At 53.2% G+C, this 17048-nt stretch overlaps 1 protein-coding gene across 1 annotated transcript; it reads left to right on the forward strand.

Annotated features, from left to right (window-relative positions):
- The first annotated feature begins 5341 nt into the window (after positions 1 to 5341).
- Positions 5342 to 7877, forward strand: LOC111838975 (sodium-coupled neutral amino acid transporter 3-like). Its single transcript, XM_072717100.1, has 9 exons — positions 5342 to 5348; positions 5908 to 6000; positions 6132 to 6213; positions 6543 to 6625; positions 6792 to 6850; positions 6960 to 7091; positions 7190 to 7269; positions 7558 to 7661; positions 7756 to 7877. Exons 1-8 carry the CDS (start codon positions 5342 to 5344, stop codon positions 7610 to 7612), a joined length of 591 nt encoding a protein of 196 aa, XP_072573201.1. The 3' UTR covers positions 7613 to 7661; positions 7756 to 7877.
- The last annotated feature ends 9171 nt before the right edge of the window (positions 7878 to 17048 follow it).

Here is a 17048-nt window from a genome sequence, read left to right on the forward strand (position 1 = left end):
AATACTATACCGTTTTCATCAAGAAATATCTCTATCCAGCAAATTAAATACTTTCATGTATTATCTGTAAAAACAAAAAACATCGAAAAGGCATGTGATGTTTTAAAATATATGACTTGTTTACCTCAAGAGCTTCGTAAAAAGACATGAAAACAACAGCGAAACCGTGTACAAATCAGCGCGCGACAGGGGAAACATAGGGAAACCGAATTGCCCGGAACACCGGCCCTGCAATGCACTTTAATACGACTGGTGAAGTTTAAAAAAATATGTACTAAATCACCTTTAAAAGCAATTAATATACGTGCAGCAATCGATTGTCGCGACAGCGCAAATATAAGTACGTCACAGTACATTTTAACCTTTATACCGCAAATGAAGCATATTATAAAGGTTAAAATGCCCGATCATTTCTCGTTCAGCACAAATGCACATAAATAAATACATTTGTAGAACATTCGATTGCCGCACGTATCGCTTTTGAAGGTGAATGTGAATGTTGGATCCCTGGACTTTTAGAAAGAATGTGCAGTAAAATTACACAAATTATGTACGTGTAGTGCTTCGGTTTACACATTTTGTGTCGATGTCAAATAAAACTGTTGGAAGAATGCAAGAGTTTTACACATAATCATGTGTAGTTTTAAAAGGAACACAACCTGTGAATTTGTTATAGCAGCATATATTCAACACAATATGTGTAGATTGATCTGTTTTACATACTTATAGTGTCAGCTTTTTTTTTTTTAATTGCATCATCTACTTGATTTAGCTGAACATCAGCCAGCCAATAGTCTCACTTTATTGTATACGGTCGTACATAAAATATTATATTTTCCATCCATCCATCCATCCATCCATTAACTTCCGCTTATCCGAGGTCGGGTCGCGGGGGCAGTAGCCTCAGCAGGGAAACCCAGACTTCCCTCTCCCCAGCCACTTCCTCCAGCTCCTCTGGGGGAATCCCGAGGCGTTCCCAGGCCAGCCGAGAGACATAGTCCCTCCAGCGTGTCCTGGGTCTTCCCCGGGGCCTCCTCCCAGTGGGACATGCCCGGAACACCTCACCAGGGAGGCGTCCAGGAGGCATCCTAAGCAGATGCCCGAGCCACCTCATCTGGCTCCTCTCAATGCGGAGGAGCAGCGACTCTACTCTGAGTCTCTCCCGAATGACTGAGCTCCTCACCCTATCTCTAAGGGAGAGCCCAGCCACCCTGCGGAGAAAACTCATTTCGGCCGCTTGCACTCGCGATCTCGTTCTTTCGGTCACTACCCAAAGCTCGTGACCATAGGTGAGGGTAGGAACGTAGATCGACTGGTAAATCGAGAGCTTTGCCTTTTGGCTCAGCTCCTTCTTCACCACGACAGACCGATGCAGCGCCCGCATCACTGCTGATGCCGCACCGATCCGCCTGTCGATCTCCCGCTCCATCCTTCCCTCACTCGTGAACAAGACCCCGAGATACTTAAACTCCTCCACTTGGGGAAGGACCTCCTCCCTGACCCGGAGAGAGCACTCCACCCTTTTCCGGCTGAGGACCATGGTCTCGGATTTGGAGGTGCTGATTTTCATTCCAGCAGCTTCACACTCGGCTGCGAACTGCTCCAGTGAGAGCCGAAGGTCGCGGTCTGATGAAGCCAACAGAACCACATCATCTGCAAAAAGCAGAGACCCAATCCTGAGGTCACCAAACCGGACACTCTCAACGCCCCGGCTGCGCCTAGAAATTCTGTCCATAAAAGTTATGAACAGAATCGGTGATAAAGGGCAGCCCTGGCGGAGTCCAACCCTCACCGGGAACGAGTCCGACTTACTGCCGGCAATGCGGACCAAGCTCTGACACCGGTTGTACAGGGACTGAACAGCCCTTATAAGGCAGCCCGGCACCCCATACTCCCGGAGAACTCCCCGAGGGACGCGGTCGAATGCCTTCTCCAAGTCCACAAAGCACATGTAGACTGGTTGGGCAAACTCCCACGCACCCTCAAGGACTCTGCGGAGAGTATAGAGCTGGTCCACTGTTCCACGGCCAGGCCGAAAACAACACAGCTCCTCCTGAATCCGAGGTTCGACTATCCGACGGACCCTCCTCTCCAGCACCCCCGAATAGACCTTACCAGGGAGGCTGAGGAGTGTGATCCCCCTATAGTTGGAACACACCCTCCGGTCCCCTTTCTTGAAGAGGGGGACCACCACCCCGGTCTGCCAATCCAGAGGCACCGCCCCCGATGTCCACGCGATGCCGCAGATGCGTGTCAACCAAGACAGCCCCGCAACATCCAGAGCCTTGAGGAACTCCGGGCGGATCTCATCCACCCCCGGGGCCCGGCCACCGAGGAGCTTTTTAACCACCTCAGCGACCTCTGCCCCAGAGATAGGCGAGTCCACCCCCAAGTCCCCAGACTCTGCTTCCTCATTGGAAGGCGTGTCGGTGGGATTGAGGAGGTCTTCGAAGTATTCCTTCCACCGACCCACAACATCCCGAGCTGAGGTCAGCAGTGCACCATCCCCACCATAAATAGTGTTGATGCTGCACCGCTTTCCCGCCCTGAGACGCCGGATGGTGGACCAGAATCTCCTCGAAGCCGTACGGAAGTCGTTCTCCATGGCCTCGCCAAACTCCTCCCATACCCGAGTTTTTGCCTCAGCAACCGCCGAAGCCGCGTTCCGCTTGGCCCGCCGGTACTCATCAGCTGCTCCCAGAGTCCCACAGGCCAAAAAGGCCCGATAGGACTCCTTCTTCAGCTTGACGGCATCCCTCACCGCCGGTGTCCACCAGCGGGTTCGGGGATTGCCGCCGCGACAAGCACCAACCACCTTACGGCCACAGCTCCGGTCAGCCGCCTCGACAATGGAGGCGCGGAACATGACCCATTCGGACTCAATGTCCCCCGCCTCCCCCGGGACATGGGCGAAGTTCTGCCGGAGGTAGGAGTTGAAACTCCCCCTGACAGGGGATTCCGCCAGACGTTCCCAGCAGACCCGCACTATACGCTTGGGTCTGCCAGGTCTGACCGGCTTCCTCCCCCACCAGCGGAGCCAACCCACCACCAGGTGGTGATCGGTTGACAGCTCCGCCCCTCTCCTCACCCGAGTGTCCAATACATGCGGCCGCAAGTCCGATGACACGACCACAAAGTCGATCATCGAACTGCGGCCTATGGTGTCCTGGTGCCAAGTGCACATATGGACACCCTTATGCTTGAACATGGTGTTCATTATGGACAATCCGTGATGGGCACAGAAGTCCAATAATAAAACACCACTCGGGTTCAGATCGGGGGGGCCGTTCCTCCCAATCACGCCCCTCCAGGTCTCACTGTCATTGCCCACGTGAGCATTGAAGTCCCCCAGCAGAACGAGAGAGTCCCCGGGAGGAGCGCTCTCCAACACCCCTTCCAAGGACTCCAAAAAGGGTGGGTATTCTGAACTGCCATTTGGCGCATAAGCGCAAACAACAGTCAGGACCCGTCCCCCCACCCGAAGGCGAAGGGAGGCTACCCTCTCGTCCACCGCGGTAAACCCCAATGTACAGGCGCCCAGCCAGGGGGCAATAAGTAAGCCCACCCCAGCTCGGCGCCTCTCCCCGTGGGCAACTCCAGAGTGGAAGAGGGTCCAGCCCCCTTCGAGGAGACTGGTTCCAGAGCCCAGGCCGTGCGTCGAGGTGAGCCCGACTACATCTAGTCGGAACATCACAGCCTCGCGCACCAGCTCAGGCTCCTTCCCCACCAGAGAGGTGACATTCCATGTCCCTAGAGCTAGCTTCTGTAGCCGAGGATCGGATCGCCAAGGTCCCCGCCTTCGGCCACTGCCCAACTCACATTGCACCCGACCCCTATGGCCCCTCCTACAGGTGGTGAGCCCATTGGAAGGGGGACCCACGTGCCTTGTTCGGGCTGTGCCCGACCAGGCCCCATGGGTGTAGGCCTGGCCACCAGGCGCTCGCCATCGAGCCCCACCCCCAGGCCTGGCTCCAGGGGGGGGCCCCGGTGACCCGCGTCCGGGCAAGGGAAAACGTGAATCCATTATATTTTTCTTCATGAGGGGTCTTTTGAGCCGCACTTCGTCTGGTTCCTCACCCAGGACCTGTTTGCCTTGGGTGACCCTACCAGGGGCATAAAGCCCCAGGCAACTTAGCTCCTGGGATCATTGGAACACGCAAACCCCTCCACCACGATAAGGTGTCGGCTCCAGGAGAGGATTATATTTTCCATCGTAATAATTTAACTATGCGAATCGCTAAAAATCCGCAAGTCAGTGGCCGCTGAACGTTTCCGTTTCTCCTAGACGATGTAAGCAAAACTTCGTTTTTAAGGTGGTTATTACTGCGCTGTTAACGCAGTTCCCAATTTGAACTTTCCGTTGTGAAACTGATTATGTATATCTGAGTAATGGAGAAAGCCGCAAGACTTTTAAATGGTAATTAATTCCATGTAAGTTGGCTCTCTTCATAAAAGTTATCTGCAGGCGGAATATTTTTGTCATTGAATAGGTTGCGTTGTATTATTTAATTATTTACACAATACCCGTGTCGTTGGAAATGTACCACGTAATTATTAACCTTTTCAAATATTTGAATTTTAAGTCACTAAGTCAAAACCTATGGAGCGTTGTTCGTTCAAGTTGATGCCGTGCATGAATGTATTAAGAATGTGCAGTGAATCTGGACCATGTGCGAAAAGCATACTGGAAGATTTTTACATTTAAAAAAAAAAAAATTGTTGGAAGACGTTTGTGAGAGGGAGAGGTTTCGCGCCTGTTTGACTGCTTACAAGATTCTTGGAGAACGTTATTTTCGTTTCTTAACATATTTAGATGATAAAATAACAGGTTTAGTTCGGTTCATAATAGAACAGGCCCTGTATTTTACTCTATATTAAAATATTTTGGCGCCATTGATGCCGGCTAGGTATCATATATACAAGCATACAAATTACTGCTAACAATTTCAAAATGGCCGAGACAGCTAATTTACTGCATGGGCCAAAAACGGCGCGAAGTACGTTTTTAAGTATTGTTGCTCACCTTGCAAAATGGAAATTTAAATTGTAAGATGTTTTATGTAGTTCAGAGCCATTTTATTAGCATTTAGTTTGGTATGAGTTAAGAGTTTGTTAGAATTATATATTCGGCGCATCATGAGGCGGAGTATTTTTTTTTTTTCATCTCTTACATGGCTAACGATCTAATTTTGCTGTGTTTATCATTCAGTCACATGGACCAATCTGAAGATCAACTTGGGTGCACAACTGACCAAAACCGTGCTTGTCACTATCTATATAGACAGTACAGAATGAAGGGAAAAGATCATCACTGTCAGCATTGGTAATCTTGTGGAAAAACATGGATTGTAAGTTTGTAAAAGTGTCATGCACTATAAACTACACTAGCTAGAATTGCAATTTATATTATTATTATTATATTACATGTTACTGAATGCTATTGGTTTGTTTCTTGCTGACTTAATAGTCATTTCTTGCATGTTTTTAATGTTTTTGCCTCAAACAACTACCCTTCCTCTGCAGGCAAGCTAAATTTGGCTAAATCCTTGATTTCAGTTTTCCCTCTGAATCTCAACATTTTAGGAGGATATGTAAGTATTAAAATGAAATTTGACATTATTTCACTTGCGGTTCTGCTGAAATTGACTGTTATATTGGGGAAAGGTTTGATGCTTAACAATATTCCATTTTTCACTTAAAGATCCACTTTTTCCACATTTAATAAGAGTAGCATAGATGACCAGTTAATCGCTCTGCTCTGTGCCTCAAGGATAATGTACTGCTATATTTGGAAACGTGTGGCTGACATACATGGTGTAAATGGTCCTCATGCAGACATTGTTTATCTACAATTCATTTTCAATGACTTGTTAGTAACCTGTGTCCTGTGGTTTCTCTGACTCACAGGGATCCGTGCCTATGAAGGGCTGGGCAATCGGGCCTTCGGCACTCCAGGAAAAGTGCTGTCAGCTTCCATAATCACATTAAATAACATCGGAGGTGAGTCGGAGGAGCGTCAGGAGACCGCTGTAGACGATATTTGTAAATCAGGCATAGCCTGGAGCATATACACTGAAAAGAGAGCCAGTTTCTGTTATGATTTTCAGAGCTGTTGCTCTTTTTGTCTCCAGCCATGGCCAGCTACCTATTCATTGTGAAGTCAGAGCTGCCGTTGATAATTGAAGTCTTCCTGGGAACCACATCTGACTCCCGGTGAGTGCTGGAACACACTGGCCTAGTGGGTGTTCAGTAGTGGTTAAGCAATAAGGATCCTTTAATAATCCCAAAATACGGAAATCCTCTGATTTACAGAATTATTTTTTCTTTCATATTCACTTGGTTCAATTTATTTCCAGCCAACTAACCTAATATAACTAACTTTAATCTCATGCAATTATGTAGCACCATTGAACAGCCTTGCTTACAAGCTGAACCCTATTCAACTGCTGCTATGACATTTCACTAAGAGCCAATGAGGGTGGTTCAGCCTGGTTTAGGATTCTGAGGCTTCTTGCCTGATGCACTATCTGTCTTGTTCACAGAGAGTGGTATCTGAAAGGGGAATACCTGGTGATTATTGTCAGCCTGACAATAATCTTACCTCTTGCCCTCATGCGGCAGCTTGGTGAGTCTACTCCCCCTACACTGGTTCCTCCCCACATTGATATGAAACTACCAGTCTTCTGTGTTAGTATTGAAGGGTACTGCAGACAAGCTGGTATTATAAAATTTTTCTGAACTCGATTAATTCATCTTTATTTTACTTTTGTTTTATCCTAACAGAACTACAGGCTACATTGGCTACACCAGTGGGTTCTCTTTGACTTGCATGGTGTTCTTCCTCATCTCTGTAAGTAGGGGAGGGGGGTACTAGGGGGAATTTAAGATTTCCTTTATGTACACCAGAAGCCAAAGAAGGCCTGAGCAAGCATGGGACACAGTTCTGTCTTGTTTTGTAGGTAATCTACAAGAAGTTAACCATTGGGTGTCCACTTAATAACCATGACCCGAGTCAAGCATCAGGGGATATAAACAACGGCACCACGGAAGATGACGTGTGCGGGGCCAAATTGGTCACCCTTAACACAAGGGTCAGGCAGTTTATTCTGTTGCCATGCTTTCAGGTTGAATGCAGAGCCTGGAATACCTGCTGAACCTATGTCCTTTCCCCTGTGTCTTTGAGTTACAGACAGCATATACCGTCCCAATTTTGGCGTTTGCCTTTGTCTGCCAGCCAGTAGTTCTGCCCATCTACACAGAACTGCGGAAGTGAGTCCATCAACTAAAACCCACTATACCCACTACTGCTCCAGCTCCCATGGTCCCTAACAGGCCTTTTAACTGGGTGTGTCACAGCAGTGTTGCCTTCGGCCTGCTAGTCCTGGTTAACACTCTGGTCATCTTTGTACCCAACATAAAAGACATTTTTGGAGTCATAGGTCAGCTTTCCAGACACCAAGTTGAAACACGTCTAGAAAGTTTCCCATGAACTGATGGATGTTTATTCAGACAGACAACCCTCCTCACCTGACCAAATCCATGTGTCTTACTTTCCAGGGGCCACATCAGCGCCGAGCCTGATTTTTATATTACCGGGATTATTCTATATTAGAATTGTCCCGGTGGATCTGGAACCCTTGAAATCCAAAACAAAGATTCAGGTATATCCTTTTCCCCAAGAGTAGACCTTGCTTCAAGTGTGTAATCAATTGCACTAAGATGTTTTTCTCATTTTCTTCTCTCTCTCCGTGTCAGGCTGCCTGTTTTACAGGCTTAGGGTTCCTCCTCATGGTGATGAGTATCTCTTTCATCATCATGGATTGGGTGTCTGCAGGAACCCAAGGCGCTGGTGGACATTAATTTTAAGGCAGGACAGCACTTCTCCACCCCTCCGCAACGCCAATCGCAGAGGCCACTCTATGTCATGTTTTAATTCAGCCCTGTAATTATGTACATATTCATGTGTTCATGGAATTGTTTTGGCAAAAATAAAGTACAGTATGTCTTTTTATAAGTTTGTGTCCTTTTCAAAATGACTAGCACAGCCTCTCCGGGAGCCGACACCTTATCGTGGTGGAGGAGTTTGCGTGTTCCAATGATCCCAGGAGCTAAGTTGCCCGGGGCTTTATGCCCCTGGTAGGGTCACCCAAGGCAAACAGGTCCTGGGTGAGGAACCAGACAAAGTGCGGCTCGTCAGACCCTTATGATGAACACAAACATGGATTCATGATTTCCTTTGCCCGGACGCGGGTCACCGGGGCCCCCTCCTGGAGCCAGACCTGGGGGTGGGGCTCGATGGCGAGCGCCTGGTGGCCAGGCCTACACCCATGGGGCCTGGTCGGGCACAGCCCGAACAAGGCACGTGGGTCCCCCCTCCAATGGGCTCACCACCTGTAGGAGGGGCCATAGGGGTCGGGTGCGTTGTGAGCTGGGCAGTGGCCAAAGGCGGGGACCTTGGCGGTCCGATCCTCGGCTGCAGAAGCTAGCTCTAGGGACATGGAATGTCACCTCTCTGGTGGGGAAGGAGCCTGAGCTGGTGCGCGAGGCTGCCAAGTTCCGACTAGATATAGTTGGGCTCGCCTCGACGCACGGCTTGGGCTCTGGAACCAGTCTCCTCGAAGGGGGTTGGACCCTCTTCCACTCTGGAGTTGCTCACGGGGAGAGGCGCCGAGCTGGGGTGGGCATACTTATTGCTCCCTGGCTGGGCGCCTGTACATTGGGGTTTACTGCAGTAGACGAGAGGGTAGCCTCCCTTCGCCTTCGAGTGGGGGGACGGGTCCTGACTGTTGTTTGCGCTTATGCGCCAAACGGCAGCTCAGAATACCCACCCTTTTTGGAGTCCTTGGAAGGGGTGTTGGAGAGCGCTCCCCCCGGGGACTCTCTTGTTCTGCTGGGGGACTTCAATGCCCACGTGGGCAATGACAGTGAGACCTGGAGTGGCGTGATTGGGAGGAACGGCCCCCCCGATTTGAACCCAAGTGGTGTTCTGTTGTTGGACTTCTGTGCTCGTCACAGATTGTCCATAATGAACACCATGTTCAGGCATAAGGGTGTTCATATGTGCACTTGGCACCAGGACACCCTAGGCCGCAGTTCGATGATCGACTTTGTAGTTGTGTCATCGGACTTGCGGCCGCATGTCTTGGACATTCGGGTGAAGAGAGGGGCGGAGCTGTCAACTGATCACTACCTGGTGGTGGGTTGGCTCCGCTGGTGGGGGAGGAAGCCGGCCAGGCCTGGCAGGCCCAAGCATATAGTGAGGGTCTGTTGGGAACGTCTGTCAGAGGGAGTTTCAACTCCTACCTCCGGCAGAACTTCTCCCATGTTCCAGGGGAGGCGGGGGACATAGAGTCCGAATGGGCCATGTTCCGCGCCTCCATTGTGGAGGCGGCTGACCGGAGCTGTGGCCGTAAGGTGGTCGGTGCCTGTTGCGGCGGCAATCCCCGAACCCGCTGGTGGACACCAGTGGTGAGGGATGCCGTCAAGCTGAAGAAGGAGTCCTACCGGGCTTTTTTAGCCAATGGGACTCCAGAGGCAGCTGACAGGTACCGGCAGGCCAAGCGTGGTGCGGCTTTGGTGTTCGCTGAGGCAAAAACTCGGGTATGGGAGGAATTTGGCGAGGCCATGGAAAATGACTTCCGGACAGCTTCGAGGCGATTCTGGTCCACCATCCGGCGGCTCCTGGCGGGAAAACGGTGCAACACCAACACTGTTTATGCTGGGGATGGGGTGCTGCTGACCTCAACTCGGGACGTTTTGGGTCGGTGGAGGGAGTACTTCGAAGACTTCCTCAATCCCACCAACACGTCTTCCAATGTGGAAGCAGAGTATGGGGACTATCTCTGGGGCGGAGGTCGCTGAGGTAGTTAAAAAGCTCCTCAGTGGCCGGGCCCCGGGGGTGGATGAGATCCACCCGGAGTTCCTTAAGGCTCTGGATGCTGTGGGGGTGTCCTGGCTGACACACATCTGCAGCATTGCGTGGACATCGGGGGCAGTGCCTCTGGACTGGCAGACTGGGGTGGTGGTCCCCCTCTTTAAGAAGGGGGACCAGAGGGTGTGCTCCAACTATAGGGGGATCACACTCCTCAGCCTCCTGGGTAAGGTCTATTTGGGGGTTCTGGAGAGGAGGGTCGAACCTCGGATTCAGGAGGAGCAGTGTGGTTTTCGCCCCGGCCGTGGAACAGTGGACCAGCTCTATACTCTCCGCAGAGTTCTGGAGGGTTCATGGGAGTTTGCCCAACCAGTCTACATGTGTTTTGTGGACTTGGAGAAGGCATTCAACCGTGTCCCTCGGGGAGTCCTGTGGGGGGTGCTCCGGGAGTATGGGGTGCCGGACTTCCTTTTAAGGGCTGTTTGGTCCCTGTATGACCGGTGCCAGAGCTTGGTCCGCATGGGCGGCAATAAGTCGGACTTGTTTCCGGTGAGGGTTGGACTCCGTCAGGGCTGCCCTTTGTCACCGATTCTTTTCATAGTTTTTATGGACAGAATTTCTAGGCGCAGCCAGGGCGTTGAGGGTGTCCGGTTTGGTGACATCAGGATCAGGTCTCTGCTTTTTGCAGATGATGTGGTTCTGTTGGCCTCATCGGAACGTGACCTTCGGCTCTCACTGGGACAGTTCGCAGCCGAGTGTGAAGCAGCTGGGATGAGAATCAGCACCTCCAAATCTGAGACCATTGTCCTCAGCCGGAAAAGGTTGGAATGCTCTCTCCGGGTCAGGGATGTGGTCCTTCCCCAAGTGGAGGAGTTTAAGTACCTCGGGGTCTTGTTCACGAGTGGGGGGACGATGGAGCGGGAGATCAACATGCGGATCGGCGGCGTCCGCAGTGATGCAGGCGCTGCATCGGTCTGTCATGGTAAAGAAGGAGCTGAGCCAAAAGGCAAAGCTCTCGATTTACCAGTCGATCTACGTTCGTACCCTCACCTATGGTCACAAGCTGTGGGTAGTGACCGAAAGAACGAGATCGCGAGTGCAAGCGGCCGAAATGAGTTTCCTCCGCAGGGTGGCTGGGCTCTCCCTTAGAGATAGGGTGAGGAGCTTGGTCATTCGGGAGGGACTCAGAGTAGAGCCGCTGCTCCTCCACATCGAGAGGAGCCAGATGAGGTGGCTCAGGCATCTGATTAGGATGCCTCCTGGACGCCTCCCTGGTGAGGTGTTCCGGGCATGTCCCACCTGGAGGAGGCCCCGGGGAAGACCCAGGACACGCTGGAGGGACTATGTCTCTCGGCTGGCCTGGGAACGCCTCGGGATTCCCCCAGAGGAGCTGGATGACGTGGCCGGGGAGAGGGAAGTCTGGGTTTCCCTGCTGAGACTGCTGCCTCCGTGACCCGAATTCGGATAAGCGGGAGAAAATGGATGGGTGGATGGATCAATCTTAATCTCAGAAGTCAAACTGTGATCGACCTAAGATAACTTGTACGTGCAGGGGAATGAGTCACTCAGCACGTCTCTCAGCGGAAACAAAAGGTAACGCTTTAGTCTCAGCCTCACATTCGCCGTGTTAGCATCGTGCATGTTTACACTAGCTGAATGCATATAGCCTGTTTAGACAGTAAAATACATTAACAATTATAGATAGTAACATAATAAAATACATTTAAAAATAAAGATTTCAAATTTTTTTTAATATTAATTATATGCCATTAATACATTTAATCATAATAATATTGTCGTGCCGAGCTCGGACAGAACGGAGACAAAGGCGCAGACGTCAGGGTATCAGAGAATACAGGGTTTAATTACAGGTAAGGCAGTGTTGTGTATCGGGCGAGCGAGCGAGCGAGCCGGGAAGCAGGCGAGGCAAGCCGAAACTGCAGGCAAACGGGGTTTATTTGGGTGGACAGGACCAAGACACCTACAAACATTAACAAACATTAATGACGGATCTGGGGAAGACTGACTCAGACACGGACTAAATACAGAAGACAAGCCGAAATAACAAGGAACAGCTGGGCACGATCGGGGAAGCACACGTGGATAATGAGGGGGCGTGGCACACATCGGGATCGAACGGAGCGGATCGTGACAGAACCCCCCCCCAAAGGCGCGCACACCGGGCGCGCCCGAGAGGAGGCGACGGACGAGACCGGGGAACAGGACCTGGAAGACAAAAGCAAAACATCAACGAGACACCGGAAACAGGACAGAGACACAGAACAGGAACAAGGACCAGAAAAACGACAAGACCTGACAGAGGACAGGGAACGCGGACAGGCAGACAAAGAAAGGAGACAGAGAGGGGACAGAAAATGTAGGAACAAAAGGGACGGGAGTGAACACGGGAGGCACAGAGGGACGAGCAGCAAAAACCGGAGGGACAAAGGGACCAGGAGGGGACGGAGGAGACAGAGGGACGAGGAACCGAGACAGGAGGAACAAAGGGACGAGGAGACGGAACAAAGGGAGGAGGAAGAACAGGGCGAGCTCGAGGGAACCCAGGCGGGCGAGGGAAGGCAGCCACAAGGGCCACAGGCAGAAAGGAGGCCGGAGCAGGAGGGGACCACACAGGGGACAAGGAGACAGACGTAGGGACCGACAAAGGAAACAAGGAGGGAGCAGGAGGGAACACTGGCGCAGGCAGGCAGGAGGGGGAAGCCGCAGCAGGCAGAGGCGCAGCCGGAGCCAGGGAAGGCGCCGTCCGACGCCCAGCCGAAGCGGGGGGACCCGGAGGCGGCAGCCGGAGCCGCAGGACCCGCAGGCAGCCACCGAGCCACGGCCAGGGGGCGCACGGGCGAGCCAGAGGTTAGGGCAGGCGGGACCAGGACCCGACGCCTGTGTCCCCGTCCCTTACGGGAAACGGACAGGCGCGGTCCTGGGGTGTGTCGGCCTTGCTGAGGCAAGGGTGAGGGAGTCAAGAGGGAGGTCGGTGCTGGGCGGACAGAAGTCAAGGCCTCTAAAGAGGCAACAGGCGGGGCAGTCAGAGCCGCGGGCAGAGCGGCGGCCTCAGGCGGGGCCACGGGCCTGGCCGTAGCAGCGGGCGGAGCCGGCTGGACCGGCGAGCAGGGCTGGGCCGGCTGGACCGGCGAGCAGGGCTGGCCAGACAGGGCAGGCGAGTGGTCAGCAAGGGGCGCTGCGGGCGTGCAGGGCTGGCCGGACAGGCAAGACGGGCAGGTCAGGCGAGACAGGCTTGGGCGTGCGGCCAGCAGGAGGTGCCGCAGGCAGAGCAGGCACCTCGGCGGGCGTGGGTGCAGGCGGAGGTAGCACCGGGACCTCAGACACAGCTGTGGGTACCACCAGCACGTGGCCAACAGGGAGCGCCGCAGCAGGCACCACCAGCACGTGGCCAGCAGGGGGCGCCCCGGCAGGCACCTTGGGCTGAGCGGCAGCCGGATCTGCAGGCGGTGCCGCAGGCAGAGCGGCCACCTCGGGCAGGTCGGGAGAGGCAGCCTCGGACAGGGCCGCGGGCATGACGGGAGAGGCGGCCTCAGGCAGGGCCGCGGGCAGGACGGGAGAGGCGGCGGCCTCGGACGGGGCCGCGGGCGTGTAGCCAGCAGGAGGCGCCTCGGCGGGCACCTCAGGAAGAGCGGAGCCAGCTGCAGGCGTGCGACCAGCAGGGTACGCCTGGGCAGGCGCTTCGGGCGTCCGGTCAGCAGGGGGCGCCTCGGCGGGCGCCACCCGCACGCGACCAGCAGGGAGCGCCACAGCGGGCGCCGCCATCACACGGCCAACAGGGGGCGCAACCGCCGCCACCTCAGGCAGTTCGGGTGCCGGCAGGACAGGCGAGACAGGCAGTTCGGGTGCCGGCAGGACAGGCGAGACAGGCAGTTCGGGTGCCGGCAGGACAGGCGAGACAGGCAGTTCAGGTGCCGGCAGGACGGGCGCCGCCGTCACGTGGCCCGCAGGGGGCGCCGTCGCGGGCACCTCCATCACGCGGCCAGCCAGCAGGGGGCACCGTTGTGGGTGCCGCCATCACGCAGCCAGCAGGGGGCGCCGCGGCGGGTGCCGCAGCTAGAGTGGTGGCAGCTGCAGGGACTGCAGGCAGAGCAGGCAGGACAGGCGGATCAGGCTGGACAGGCGGATCAGGCTGGACAGGCGGATCAGGCAGGACAGGCGGTGCCGCTGGCAAAGCGGCAGTAGCTGCAGCCAGCGGTGCCGTGGGCAAAGCGGCAGTAGCTGCAGCCAGCGGTGCCGCGGGCAAAGCGGCAAAAGCTGCAGCAGGCAGGACAGGCGGGTCAAGCAGAGCTGCTGGCAGCGTGGCAGCAGCAGCAGCAGGCGGTGCCGCGGGCAGAGCGGCGGCATCAGCAGCAGGCAGCGCAGCCGCGGGCAGATCGGCGGCATCAGCAGCAGGCAGCGCAGCCGCGGGCAGATCGGCGGCATCAGCAGCAGGCAGCGCAGCCGCGGGCAGATCGGCGGCGGCAGCAGGCAGCGCAGCCGCGGGCAGATCGGCGGCGGCAGCAGCAGGCGCGGGCAGATCCGGAATATGCAGGTCCGGATCGGACAGATCCGGAGCAGGCAGGAGTGGTGCTTAGCGCGTAGGCGCCGTCCCTTTAAGGGCTTGACCCAGGCGCGCCGGCCGGTAGTTGTATGCCTCCATCGGTGGCGGCTTCTCCGGGCGGACGCTGATCAGGCGGGCAGCGGCGGGGTCCTCCCAGGCGGGGAGTAAGGAGCAGGCCCCCAGGAAGAGAGTCGGAGCCTCTTCCTGCTGCACCCTGTTCTTCTTTCGACTCTTCTTGCCGCTTGCGGCGGAAGGCGGAGCCGCCGCGAACACGTCGCCCAGGCTCCAGGCAACGCGTTCGTCTCTAAACTGCGTAAGACGCTCACGCAGGCGGCGTAGGCATTTGCGTGCCCGCTGGAGCGGGTACTGCTGTCCGGGCGGGCGCTCCTTCATGAGGAGGTCCGCGCCCCGGGTGGCCAGTTCCAGGGCGAGGGGATCCTCCAGTACCTCTGGTTGGGAGCGCCAATACACAGCCTCCTGCAGAAGACCGAGCCGCTGGTGCTCGGTCTGCCGCGCTGTGTTGTCGTGGAGATCCGTCATTCTGTTGTGTATCGGGCGAGCGAGCGAGCCAGGAAGCAGGCGAGGCAAGCCGAAACTGCAGGCAAACGGGGTTTATTTGGGTGGACAGGACCAAGACACCTACAAACATTAACAAACATTAATGACGGATCTGGGGAAGACTGACTCAGACACGGACTAAATACAGAAGACAAGCCGAAATAACAAGGAACAGCTGGGCACGATCGGGGAAGCACACGTGGATAATGAGGGGGCGTGGCACACATCGGGATCGAACGGAGCGGATCGTGACAGGCAGGCAACACGCAGACGGACAATCAGGCAGAATCCAAGAATCCCTCAAACAAAATAGTATACCTTTACACGCTTAGTTGTGTTTTGTGTGTTGAATGTGTGTTGTAACGATGGTTTGGTTATGTATTGCTGAAATGACAACCTAGCTAGCTAGTAAGTTACCATTAGAATTTCAGCCAGTGATACATAACATACAGCTATCTGTTTTGTTACTGCAATGAAAATATAACTTGCACACTATATTGCTTGAAATGTTCACTGAAAAAAGCGATGCTGAACATTTGTATATATGACATAAAGTAACTCTGTGACATTAACAATAACAATCCTTGTTTGTATCTTTACATAAAAAATAATCATTTGAAATTGATATGCATTTGTTCAAACTACAATATATTGTATGATTTTTCATTTACAAGCGTTTTTAGGTTATCCCAGTCGATCTTCGCAAGTTCAAACACTCAACAAACAATAAGCTTGTTTATTTAATTTAATATTTTACGTTGTTCTGTAATTGCGCCACCTGATGCATTCTGGGTCTTGCATGGGAAACACGAGTGCCACATTCCCGCAGGCTGGACGCGTGCTTGAGTTCACGGAAGTTTAAGGTAAGAATAAAGTTTTCCAATAAGCGTCTATGTGAGATAGTGCTGTCTTTTTCAGCTTTAATAATGTTTTATGTAGTTTTTTTTCATGCTCTGGCTCGGAACGCCCGCCAACAGAACTTCCAGAAATTACACGCAGCCCGATATTAATGCATTGAATTTCATGAAGAGCGTAACTATTTTGAAAAAAGGAAGGTGTAGCTTGTCTTTTTTAACGTGTTTTCATGTAACTAGGGACATTTTTCCTCTATTAACGAGCTAATTTCTTCGAACAACTGTCAGTTAAGTAACAGCTGAATGCCGGAGATTTCCCGAACAGAAGATCCGGGGGCTTTTTACTTTTTGTAGCCCATAAAACCTGTACGTTAACCGTCTCCCGCATGTGAAAAATTAAAGAAACATCCACAAATAATTTAAAACAAGAGAAAGAAATCTACCGCAACTTTTAAGTAGAGACCAGATGAGCACTGGTCCTGTTTTTTTTCCAAGTTCAAGCATAGAGATCACCTGTCTTTATCATTTAGCTATTGAGAAACAAATATAATGTCTTCCTGCATGAATGAAAAAAACGTTTTCTTTTAAAGTAATGCTGCTTGTGCACCACTGCTATGCGTGTTTTTTATTTGAACTTTATAGTTAAGTTTTTTTTTTTTTATTTTAAATAAAGTATCATAGACCTGCTGCTGCTGTGTGTCACACCCGGCTCCGTCTGACCCTCATGTGTGCCACGCCCCCCTCATTACCTCGTGTTTTTCCCTGAATGGATCTCACCTGTTGCTCGTTTTCCTTAGCTTGTGTAGCGTATTTAGTCCTTGTCAGTGTCAGTTTCCGGGGTTGGTCATTGAGTGTTGTTACGTGTCGTCCCTTCTCTTCTACCCTGCTCGTCATTAAAGTCTCGTTTACCCGAACCTCCGACTCCGTGAGCCTGTTTATCCGCCTGCTGACCCACGAGCGTGACAGAATGACCAACCCTCCGAAAGCGCTCAGCGTTGCCTGGGAGCAGATACCCCTCGACGACGAGGTAGTATGGTGGACGACCATGCTGGAGCTCCAGGGAGACCCGATCGCCCGCCCTCTGGTGAAGAAGTGCTGGGCGCTCCTGAGACAGAGGCACGAGCTTGGCGAGGAACAGCTGCAGGACAAGGTGGGAGAACACCTCAAGCAGCTGAGGAAGAGGGCGGCCGCCTGGCTTGGCCCC

Source organism: Paramormyrops kingsleyae, chromosome 10, assembly GCF_048594095.1.
Source record: "Paramormyrops kingsleyae isolate MSU_618 chromosome 10, PKINGS_0.4, whole genome shotgun sequence".
Lineage (NCBI taxonomy): Eukaryota > Metazoa > Chordata > Actinopteri > Osteoglossiformes > Mormyridae > Paramormyrops > Paramormyrops kingsleyae.

What these genes read in the sequence shown, in the direction of transcription:
- LOC111838975 (XM_072717100.1), top strand. An exon ending in CACATTAAATAACATCGGAG is followed by an intron (nt 6,001 to 6,131) that starts GTGAGTCGGAGG and finishes TTTTGTCTCCAG; the next exon opens with CCATGGCCAGCTACCTATTC. An exon ending in TGGTCACCCTTAACACAAGG is followed by an intron (nt 7,092 to 7,189) that starts GTCAGGCAGTTT and finishes TTTGAGTTACAG; the next exon opens with ACAGCATATACCGTCCCAAT.